General features: G+C 37.0%; 1 protein-coding gene across 9 annotated transcripts in view; it reads right to left on the bottom strand.

The window, feature by feature from the left end:
• The window catches only part of RALGAPA2 (Ral GTPase activating protein catalytic subunit alpha 2), a 334,286-nt gene that overhangs the window by 201,856 nt on the left and 120,397 nt on the right, over positions 1-12,033 (bottom strand). For all 9 annotated transcript variants that reach the window (XM_058563323.1, XM_058563324.1, XM_058563325.1 and 6 more), the window contains 2 exons: positions 10,722-10,959; positions 7,470-7,634 (listed from right to left, as the gene is read on the bottom strand). In XM_058563323.1, coding sequence (XP_058419306.1) covers positions 7,470-7,634; positions 10,722-10,959 — 403 coding nt within the window. The remainder of the gene's footprint in view (positions 1-7,469; positions 7,635-10,721; positions 10,960-12,033) is intronic.

Raw genomic sequence — 12,033 nt, forward strand, 5'->3', positions numbered from 1 at the left:
TTCTTGGCCTTCTCTCACACTCTGTACTAAGTATATACTCAATATATGTTTTGTACAAATGAACAAATACCAAATACATTTTCTTGATACCTTTCTCCTTGTTATTTTCAACAGTTCTTGAGCTCCCTCTGCTGGCTTTTTTATTTCTTAAGAAAGCAATTGTTTAAGCTGCTCCCATTCTACAGTGTCAGCTGTAGCGGTCACTCTTCCATAACAAATTAAAACCATTTTAACACTGATATGCAAATATCAAGATACAAGATTATCTGATATTCAAAATAGAAAAACAACAGTCTAAGTTATGTAAAAATCACATTATAAATTCTGAGAGGTCTAATGCATTCTCTGCTTTGAATATCATACAATCTCTGCTTGAATCACTTCAGAGAGCTAAATTCTATCTCAGATTCACCAAATCATTCACCTTCTCTCAAGCATAGCTAATCCAATAATCCAAATTTTAAAAGCACTAACTTTCTAGCTTATTGACAATGTAAGTTACACAACACCATTACTAAAACATTGCTTTCTAAAGCTCCATTCAAAACACCAGTAAAATGATCAAATAAGGATTACTCAATTTCATTTTTTCCCCACAGAGAGAAGAATCTATATGATTAAATTAAATTAAGTGTGTAAACTCTTCAGAAAATTCTATTTTCCAGATGTCTGACTACTTTTCAAAGCAATTTCACTCTTTAATCTAAGGCTTCCTTAATCAATCTTATTAAATGGAGACTCACTCTTCAATTACCAAAATTCTTGGTTCCACTTACGCCTCATGTAAGGCTGTATAAGTGAAATTAATAGTGTAATTTCCTAACTATTAAAGCATTGTGCATGACACCAACTTGACCCTATACAAAGCACCAGAGATGTAAATCAACTCAACATCTTGAGGTTTCCCACAAGATCCGAAGTGATTCCGCCCAGACCCTGAAAACAAGCACGTCCTGACCCTGAAAACAAGCACGTCCTGACAACGGGGTACCACCTGGAAGGCAGAGAACCAGAGGCAGAAGCAGCTAAGTGAGCCTTTCAGTTAGGTCCCATTAAGTCTCTTTCAGAAAGAGGGAAGATCACTGATCCTCTAATTATTACTATTAAAATGTTCCTAAAAGAAAAATAAAATCTACCATCTGCGTAGCCTGTTAGCACTACAGATTGATAAATGTCCCAAGGTAAAAGCAGTTAAAATTGTAAAACAGCTGGAAAGAATTGTTCCCACAAAGGAGAAAAAGAAAAGTCACTGAAAGTGCCAGTTCTGCCTCCCAGGTGTGTGTTTATGTAGCTCTTTATATTAATGCAATACAGGTGGTATGACTTTCCCAAAACTCTGCTGCTGCCAAAGGAAGAATCCCAAAGGGATCAGAATAAGATATGACAGTAGCCCAAGGTAAGTAATTCTCTATTGTTTATATTATTAAAACAATTTTGGTTGGTTTAAGTCATATGGATTAGAAACAAAAACAAGAAATATTAACGTAAATGAAAACAAAATTACAATCATTTTTATAGTCAAGAACTTGTGGCCAGAAAGTCAACATTAAAAGTGTCTGCTTAGGCCGGCCCCGTGGCTTGGCAGTTAAGTGCGCGCGCTCCGCTGCTGGTGGCCCGGGTTCGGATCCAGGGCACGCACCGAGGCACTACTTCTCCTGCCATCCTGAGGCCGAGTTCCACATATAGCAACTAGAAGGATGTGCAGCTATGACATACAATTATCTACTGGGGCTTTGGGGGGAGAAAAATAAATAAATAAAATCTTTAAAAAAAAAAAAGTGCTTGTTATGCATATGTGGATGTACACCCATCTATATCTATATTTATCAACAGGTTAGCAAGATATGCCAATACACTCAGACTTAAATCAGAGTGCAAATTTAATACTCTAGTGAGTCAACCAGTGAAGAATGTACAATCTAAGACTGAGAATTGATATGCATTGCTCTTGGCCACTTCTCTTGACAGGACAGTCACAAATGACAATGGCATCACTTTAATAGTAAAGAACAAATGGCATCAGACTAAGGCGGAACTTGCTACTGCAGTTGTCAGATGACACAGACAGAATAGCAGATTGTTCTCAATGTCACATACTGCTAAGTCTCTGTAACTTTTGTGCTGTAAAACCAGGAATAAAGATGGCAAAGGCAGGAAAAAACAGACCCAGCACAGCCTACTTCACTTCATTCTAAATCAGGGTCTCTCAACCTCAAGACTATTGATATTTGGGATCAGATAAATGTTTGTTGTGGGGGCTGTCCTGTGCACTGTAGGATGTTAGCAGCATCCCTGGCTTCACCCACTGGTGCCAGTGGCACTGCCCCAGTTGTGACAACCAAAAATGTCTCTAGACATTGCCAAATGTTCCCTTGGGGGCAAAATCGTCCCCAGTTGAGAAGCACTGTTCTAAATCATATTCAACTTCTTTGGAACTGTGTATGCATATATTGGAATCAAGAATCTGAGTAAACTAAAATGTAATACTGACTGAGAAAAAAGTTTCCAAGATGAGATTACTAACAGGAAGAGACTTCTTGTGAGAACATATTCCAGACAAACTAGTAAAAAACTTAATTGAAACGATATGGGGAACAAAATAGACTGTGAAAAAAGAAAATTTTTCACCATGAAAAAAATTCCTTTTGAGTGTATATCAGACAAATAGAAAATAAAACTATTTTAACCACCCTATTAATCATCTCTAGGCAGTAGTATTTTTTTGAAAACGAAATTATCAAGCAGTTAATGCTCACCAGTAATTTAACCGACTGGTGACTATCTTCCCATGTACCATTCTTACTGTTTTTCACCTTAGATATTTACTAGAGAAAAAGAGTTTTCTAAGAAACATAGTCTCTAGTCTCAATGAAACTAACTTCCCTCATATTCTGTAAATTAAATAATATATTTTACACACTCATCTGGGAAATTAAGCTTTAATTTTGCTTTGCTAAACCACAATATGAGATGATTCAGTGCTACAGAAAGCCACAATTAGGCTATCTCCAATAGTAAATAAATACTAATCTATAAAGGCATCTTTCTGAAAATAGAAAAGAACATGAAAATATTTCCCTCTTTAGTAAAAAGATTCAGTTCATCTCGGAATCACTGAAAAATAAGTAGACATAGACCTAATTACTCACTGTAGAGCAAAGAAAATTCTTTTCTTGAGGCATCTATGCCAAAAATCACTTTTGGTGTTACAATGTCTTAAAAAACCAGAAAATGTACTGTGTAAACCACATGTAGCTAAACTCAATTTTAAGTGGCTGAAGCCCAGAAACAATATTCCTTTGTTTCGAAAATTACCACTTTTTAGGACTTTTCTACTCGAATTTCAATAATCAGTATGAATCTGCATAGACTGATCATTACTTTATACATTATTATAACTTATTAATTCCAAGGAAGTCTTGCCTGCATAATTTTTCCAGTTTATTCATTTTGGGAGAGGCACAGCAAGCATTCTAACATTGACGTGCTCAAAACTTTTGTAAAATTTTATGAGAATTCCCTTCTATTCTACAGGCACTGTATAGAAGGCACAAGAAGGCACAGTGAGACAGGCATCACAGTTTTCCCCTATCAAAAACTAAGGGCCAAAAACCCCTTTATCCGTCTTAACAGGGAATGCAAAGACCAGTGGTGTTACAGAAATCTTTCTTGACTATTCAATTGCTACTAAACTTCTAACTACATAAAAACAATTATTAATATTCACTGAAAATAAACGCAAAGTGCAACAGCCAGGCACGCATGCATGATGTGGGGATATTAACAAAGGAAGCAAGGCCCAGAGGCGAGCAGAAGCCCAGGGACATTGACGGACACATGAGACAGCATTACAGTACCTGACAGCCTGTGAGAGCAAGAGGAGTAAGAGAGACCAGGGAAGAAAGCGCTCACGGTGTGAAGGAGGAGCGGGACGCTTTTAGTGGCAGGCAAAGCCTCAGAAAGGTGGACACAGTTGCTGATAGACTGGCTTCGCTTAGCTTCCAGGAAAGATAAAGTAATAATTATGTCAGAAGAACATCAGGATCTTTCACTTCTTTTTTATTATTATTATTTTTCTGGGCTCTCCTTAGATATCTAAAGGAGGTCATTTTAAACTTTAAGGGAAGTCAGTACAAAAGCACTGTATTTAATCACTGTCTCTAAATACAGCCAACTTTCAGTCATTCTGATGACATGGGAGAATGGACAATTCACAAAGAATTGTATTTTAGAATGATTTATCTCTTTAGTCTTTCCTTTTTTTCTGCTGTGTATCAGATTCGCATTTAAGTTGTCAGTTTATTTGGGCAGACATTATAATCAGTTTTCCCTTCCTAAAGGACACAAACAAAAAGACCACAGTGAGGGAGGCAAATCTAGCCTAAGATGAAAACTGTTCTGTAAATAATAAATAATTCAAAAATTGGTTTGCTGAGAGCTGACTGTATTCAAAAGCAAATCATTTAGTAAATTAAATATCCTAAAAGCTCAAGAACATATAAAAGTCAAACTGAACATTAAATGATTTGGTATTTGGAAAAAAGGTAAAAATCTTCATGAAACCCATCCTTTCATATCACATTTCGTGCTTAATAAATCCATAATTTCTTAGTACAAACTTTATGATGTTCTTAAGTTTTCTATATACTGCTAGTCAAATGACCATGTGAGAAAAATGGAGAGACACAGGAAAAGAATATGCCTCATATATATAAAGCCACCATCAGTAAAATCAGTTTTATGCTTAAAACAAAAATATAAAGCTTTACTTGCTGTTTTATTATTTTTACACGGTTTTACTTAACAATAATGAAATAGAACTACAAACAGTAGTGACAAATTTACAAAAAGTGAAATAAGGTTTTTACTTTCCTGACTTTTCCCCCAACCTTTGGCTATCAGAATTTCCAGCTCTAAAGGACTATCTGCGATGTGATTACAATATAATTCACAAAGGTGTAAGACAACATTTAAGTGAAAACGACTTCCATGTGAACATCAAACTGACTGACTTCAAACTTCATAAAAGATCTGTTCATCTCTCAATGTCAGAGATGTTTCATTTGAGTGTTTTAAAAAATTTTCCTTTTATAAATCAAATGATTGTGCATTTTTCCAAAATAGATCACTAGATATTTCAGGAATAATAAAATATAATTATTTTGTCTGGAAATTGACTTGCTTTAATCATTCATTTTAGACATCTAAAATTTTAGCATTATTCACACTCAGGAACAAAGTTTTACTTTACAATTCTTTAAGACTCTCCTTGCCAGTCCTTTTAAATTGCAAACTAATGCATTCTCTGTTAAATTAATTGTCATCTCCCTCCTCTGCAACTGCTTATCTTATATTTCCCTCTTGCCGTCATCACTGACATTTTCTCAACATAAATGTAGCCTGTGGGGCAAACCAAAATATAATAATCTTAAATTATTCTCTTACCGAGATTAGGAAAAAAAAAGTCACTTTCAAATGGGTCTTCCATCATAAACATCTTAATGCTAAAAGTAGCAAAAACTAACTTCATGAGCTACTCTTCTCTCATTAAAAGGCGGCCTCTACCCAAACCAAAATCTACCATGAAAATGTTCTGGGCCTTTTTAAAAGATGAAAAGGTGAATTACTGCACAATGTAAAAATAATAGAACTGAGTAAAACCATTACTATTTAGTCTATATAGATTAATTTTATAAAACAGCATGATATAATAAAATCTTCAAAGACCACTGTTTTCACAGGCAACAAAAAAGATTCATATTTTATAATTTTTAAAAATGTAAAATAAAATAAAAATACATATATATGTATCCATACATATGTATGTGTAAAATACATAAAGATAACAGATCTGTCCAGTTCAATAGCTCTCATCTTCATTACCTTTAAAGGTTTTGGTTCCAAGTGTTTTTAATTTAATTAATCCTACAAAGGCCAGGTTTATGGTTTTTAAGCGACATACTCTACAAGTACCTTGACATGATTTTGTAAAAGTTCTTATTTTTGCAATACCATAGCTTTTCAGAGACATTAGATCACTGATAAACAGAACCTCACTGGCATAAATGTACTGAGGATTTTCTAAAACATACCAGTGTCTTGACCACATTGTTGGTCTAAAATACCTGCTGAAAAACTAAGATACAATCTCTTCTACGGCTGTTGTGGCCAAGTAGTGGCATATGGAACATACAATATGTTCCATATATACATACATATTTAATAAGCAATATACAATAATTTGCTGCTCATTAAAATGTGAGAATAAAGTTTTAAAGAGTGTTTTGAACAATCACTTTTATTAACATTATAATTCAAGGGTTGTGAGGGATAGGAGAAATCTGGGAAGCTCAGGCATGATGCCACCTTTGTCATAAACTTCTGTTCTGATCCTTTTCTTTAAGTATTCAGTGATGGAAGAAAGGACTTTTGAGGACTTGGGATGAGAAAGGAAATCAGTGAATAAGCCTCCCCTAAAGTTGCCTGTTATGGGGAATTGGGTCTCTTCTCAAGGAAGAGGATGAAGGAAAGCAGAAGTAGAATAGGAGGTGTGTGTAAATAAGGTGATAATTACCAATTAAAGCTACGGCAAAAGGCCTGAGACAGTCAGGGTTAAGGTATATTTTCATAAAAACTCCAACAAGATTCTAAGCCACCTGTATGAAGCTAAGATGTAAAATACGCTGAGTGTAAATGACTCTTTGATTTATGACCAAAGGATATTGTGACTCTCTGCAGTCAACAAGCTGAATATCAATTACAATTGCATGGAATTATTGATGTGAAAAACTACAGGAAACGGAGATACATTTGTTTTAAGCTTAAGTTATAGCCTCAAAGTCACTGGGGCGGAAGGGGATTTCTTTATTTGTTCTTATTAAATACTGGATGTGAGCTTACTTTTTAAAGATTTCTTTTTGTCTTAAGAGTAAAGTGAAGCAAAGCAGTCCGATTAACTGGGGGTTCTTACTCAAATTCTTGTTAATTCTAACAGGCTGTAAGGACATCTACAGACATGAAAGCTCAATTTTCCAAAGAAGCAAAAAATTCAAATGTCTCTGACCAGTCCTGAAAAGTAAGTGCATTATTCTCCTTTTCTTTGCTGGAACAAGTTGCCTCACCCTCTTAAGATTAATATTGTTCAACAACAATAATAATGCAACTCGTGTGATTACTAAGAATCTATTTCCCTTAATGTTCAAGCAAAAAATCTATTTTCTCTCTTTTGCACAAATATCTCACTCAGTATTAACATCTCAAGTTCTTTTTCACAATGAAGAATTTAGAAATAAATACCAAAAACTGATTTGAAGAGTAACCAGAAGAGAAAGTTAAAAAGATATAAAGACATCTCATTTAATGAAAGGTCTAGTATGTAAGTTCTGAGCGGAATTTTAAAACATTTTATTCCTATAAATCCATTTTAGATAGCAACTAGACCTTTGAAAAATATTTAAATAAATGTTTACCAGTTGCTTTTTGGCGAACAATATTTCTTGCTTTCTCAACTCCTGGTGCCCCTGATGTGGTGGCACTCCTAAATCGCATTGGCTCTGTCATATCCGGGTGGCTCCGCCAGCTGAGAGAAAAGGATCTACCTACAGCGGTTCCTTTCTGAGAATCTAGAACACAGCCTGATAAAAAATAAGACAAGAAAAATAATATAAAGGCTCAATTCATTATTATTGATTTCATAGCCTCAGTTGCTCAGCAAATTTCATACGTACATTTATATATAATCAGCAGATTCTCTTGTTGCAAATTAGGTACCACTTCCTATACTGCAATTTAGGAAGTTAGTCACATATCAGTAATCTAAAAACTCCTGTTGCCAAAGTATTTTTCAAGCATCTCCAACAGTCACATGAAAATTACCATATCTTCATGGTACTTACTCCAATATACAAAAAAATATATTAATAAACCTTTCTCAGTATAAGAACGATGTCAAATGAAGTTACACCACTGCTCCCAGGACACTCCAAAAACTACTTTTATAAACCATAAAATTAGAGATCCTGATTTTTGAATAATATTCCATCTTATAGACACCAACCTCTTCATAAACCCCCAAGAGAAGTTTATGTTATAAACTCTAATTAGAGTCAGTCAAATGAGAATGGATAATGAAAATCTACAAATAATACAAAATTTTATTTTAGCGAAGCTCCAAAACAATAAAATATTGCAGCTCTGCAATTCAAATTCTCTTCTTTCCTCTCACATTGCCCTGGTCAAATATTTCACATGAGTAGTCAAGGATCCAAAAGAAATACAAGAGAAAAGAGAATGAGACACATAGAGATTTCCACACAGGTGTGATGTGGCTGGTGGCTACCACCTGTGGCTTGTTTTTCACACTTAGATTCCTCTGAGAGTATATTTTGTTTCCACAAGTCCAGTGCTTGAAAGGAAAGTATTTCTATAATGAATATTTACATATGTTTTTAGAATAAAGCAATACAATAAATCAAAAATATTTGCCAAAGCCAATAATTAAATAATTAAATTTGTCCTGTATTACTCTGAAAATAGTGTTTTTGAAGTTGTTTACCTTCCTAAGACAAGCCTATCTCTTCCCATGAATCTGTGTTCGCACAGTGAGAGGAAAGAGATTATTGTGGGGGCTCAGGGAGAGGGTGGATTACAAGAATTTCAGGCAGGAAAAAATGTGCTTAGTTTGAGAAGGTCCTTGTCTCTGGGAATGGTTGTCTCAGCAACTCCCGTCCATCCTGAAGGGCATGCCTGGTCAGGTAGACTCTCTTCAGGGCTGAGAACCACAGTCTTAGAGAGCCAAGTTCCTGGCTGGAAGCACCTTGACCCCACTAGACTCGGTTTACACAGAGGCCCTCAGAGCTGCTATAGCGGACAAGACAGAGAGGCCAAGGGCCCAGGTTCTTGGCTCCCTGCCCCTACGTCAATCTTAAATCTCCAGTCTAATATATTTTTTTAGGAAGGGGCTCTGTACAGCTTCAACTGGGGAGAAAAAAAGATCTGCTGCTAAAATATGTTAGAAAGTCATTGCATTAAACGGTCTAAATCTAAATTGGAATTAAACTGTTCCACTGGAATGCCATGTACTTAAAACTACTTTGTTTGGCTTCTTACTAACTTGTTTTTACTAATTGGTGCTTTGGCAAGCCACTCACAGACAGCAATGAAGGTATTTTAAGAATCAGTCATGTTAATTACATGTCTCTATGGTTAACTAATCATTGTAATTGATTCACACTTCCCCATATCAACATCCTCTGTTGTCCTGTCCCACACTGAATCTGGGCTTCATCACATGACTTACTTTGGTAGCAAGCACAGATTTGAAATGCACTTGAAAATTCAGGCTTGCCCTCTTGCTGCTCCTGGAACTCTAAGCCATTATGCAAACTGCCCGAGCTAGCCTGCTAGGTGGTGAAAAATATATAGCCAACTCGTCCCCATTGCCCAGCTGACAGCTAGCCAAGCCCCAGAAGTAGAGCTGCCTAGTTGGCTATTTCACAGCCTGGTTGACTGCAAACACAGGAGTGAATCCAGCAGAACTGCCCAACTGAGTCCAATCCAAATTGCCAACTCATAAAATCATGATCTACATAAATGGTTATTTTAAGCCATTATGTTTTGAGGTGCTTTGTCACACAGCAACAGCTAACTGACACAACCTATACTAAGGCTACTGTTGAGGTTGTGGTCTGCCATAGCAAGCAATGAACTCTTTATGAGTCTTTGGAGAGAAACTCCCCCCAGGTCTTAGGACCAGGAAAAACCATGTATCACCTACGCAAGTGGATTGGTTTTACCTTTTGTATTCTGTGATTCTCTGATGTAACCCTGTGAAGATCAGAGTCAAATTCAAGCCTGTCCCCTTCCCATCTCCCCAGCAAGCACAGGAGGCTCTCCGGCACGCATTCTGGCATTTTAATCATGCCCGTAGCTCCACCCTCTTTCATTTTGCCCCAACGTCCTTATGTATTTTATCTATTGTATTATACGTATTTCTATGAGCTGCCTCAAAACCTTTACATAGTAAGTTTGAGTACAAGTAAATTAATCCAAGGACTGTGTCATAGCCTTAAAGACAGTAATGAAGACAGGGGCTGCCAAACTGTCATCCCCAATAGAAACCATGAGTGATGTTTTCCACCTTGATCTGACTTTAGGTCTCAAAACAATTTTTACCCAGAAACACAACAAAGCCAAAAATGATTCCCATCTGAAGCATTCAGAATTTTTCCACCTTTCCTAGGGAGGCAGAGAATACACCTTAACCATGTGGCATCTTGAGTTGGACTTGCCTGGCTTTGATTTCTGGCTTCACCACTTCTTACTATGTGAGCTTGAATGAGTCAATCACTGTGGACTCTCTGTACTTCAGTTTCTTTGTCTGTGATATCAGAATAGTAGTGTCTACTTCAGAGGTTACCAGGAGGGTGAAGAGAGACAATATGTACAAAGCAGTAGCTATTATTATTACTGTTATTACTACTACTGCTACCACTGCTACTGCTCCCCTTCATCCTTCGTCTTCCACAACCTCTCCATAAATTCATCATCCTCATTAAGGGGACAGAGTGCTATGAGACACCATCTAATGCCACCATTAAAAAGATACTGTGTACGGCTGGTTCAGTTTATTATGAAATTTCATGCAATACTGCCTAGATGTATAAATACGCACCCCTCCCCAGTCTCAGACATGTGGTGTTACCCTGTAAGAGTGGAAATACCTTTGCCTCGTTGCTTCTTTTCCTTTTGTTCACTTAATTTGTCCAGAGGTAGGTTTGTCATCTCAACTCCATAAACGGTTCTCGCGAGCACTGCTGTCAAGGAGTCCATGATGTTGGCCCACTCGTTGATGAGCTCCTCCCATTCAGTGAGGGAGGACAGCACACCAAGAAAGTCATCCCAGAGCTCTCGAGAAATGTACACAAAGAGGTTTGCTCGGATCCAAGCCACAATGAGCGTCTAAAACCAACCAACCAACAAGAGAATTCAATCATCTTCAATTGCAAAAAGTATAATCTTTAACAGGATATTTTAAATTACTATCAATAAAATGAATTTTAAAATAAAAAGTCCTTTTGGATATTTTCTTTTAATTTCTCAAAATTCATTTGATCAACTGTAATCAGGATTTGAGCTACTGTGAAATTAGCTACCATTATGAACTAAGCTACTGATTCAAAATTATTCTAGTGTCTATGGCTGGTCCTGGCCATAACTGGAGAGAAGACAAAGCTCTCTGTACAACAACTATTGTTTCCTGAGACAGCTCTTTCCCTCATTCTCTACAGGCTACTTCAAACCTTCTCTTCTATATGTAAACCTCCAACCCCACCAACTCCTCTCTGATTTTTAGGAGATGAACTCACTGCAGACATCAGAGAAAACAGAACCCCTTAAACAACAACGCCCTCAACCTCTGCCCACAAGATCCATGCACTTGCCCAGCTTCGTCTCCACGTGAAGGCTATAAGCAAAGACAGGCTCCTGCTCTTCTATACTTGTCCCCTCCTCTGCTTTGGCCCTCTCCCTCAGAGTCTGTGTGTTTCTATCAGCCCCACCTCTCCTTTATCTCCAACCTATCCTACTTCCCCAGTTCCTCCCCATTAGCATTTAAACATGCTCCAATTCTTCCTCATCTTAAAAAAAAAAGCAAAAAAGTTCCCTTAAACTCAGACTTCTCCCTCTCGTAGAGCTCTCTTTCTTCCCCTTTCAAAGCCAAATTTCCTGAGAGAATGTTCCGCGCTCACTCCATCTGCACTTCCTCATCTCCCAGTCAACTGACTGCTCTGGCTTTCTCCCTTCCTACCCACCCCACTTCCAGCCTGAGTTTTGGTCTCCATTCCCGTGGCTCCACTTATCATCTGTATACTGCTGACTTCCGAATCTCCATGTTCAGCCCACGCCTCTTTGCTGGTTTCCTGACCTACCTATCTGCTTACTAGACAGCTCTACTTGCATGTTCTGCAGGCACCTGTAACACAGCAAAATAGTAAAAAGAATTTGATTTCTTCCATTGAGATTCTTCTAGTTCCT

This window comes from Diceros bicornis, chromosome 19, assembly GCF_020826845.1.
Source record: "Diceros bicornis minor isolate mBicDic1 chromosome 19, mDicBic1.mat.cur, whole genome shotgun sequence".
In the NCBI taxonomy this organism is placed as follows: Eukaryota; Metazoa; Chordata; class Mammalia; order Perissodactyla; family Rhinocerotidae; genus Diceros; species Diceros bicornis.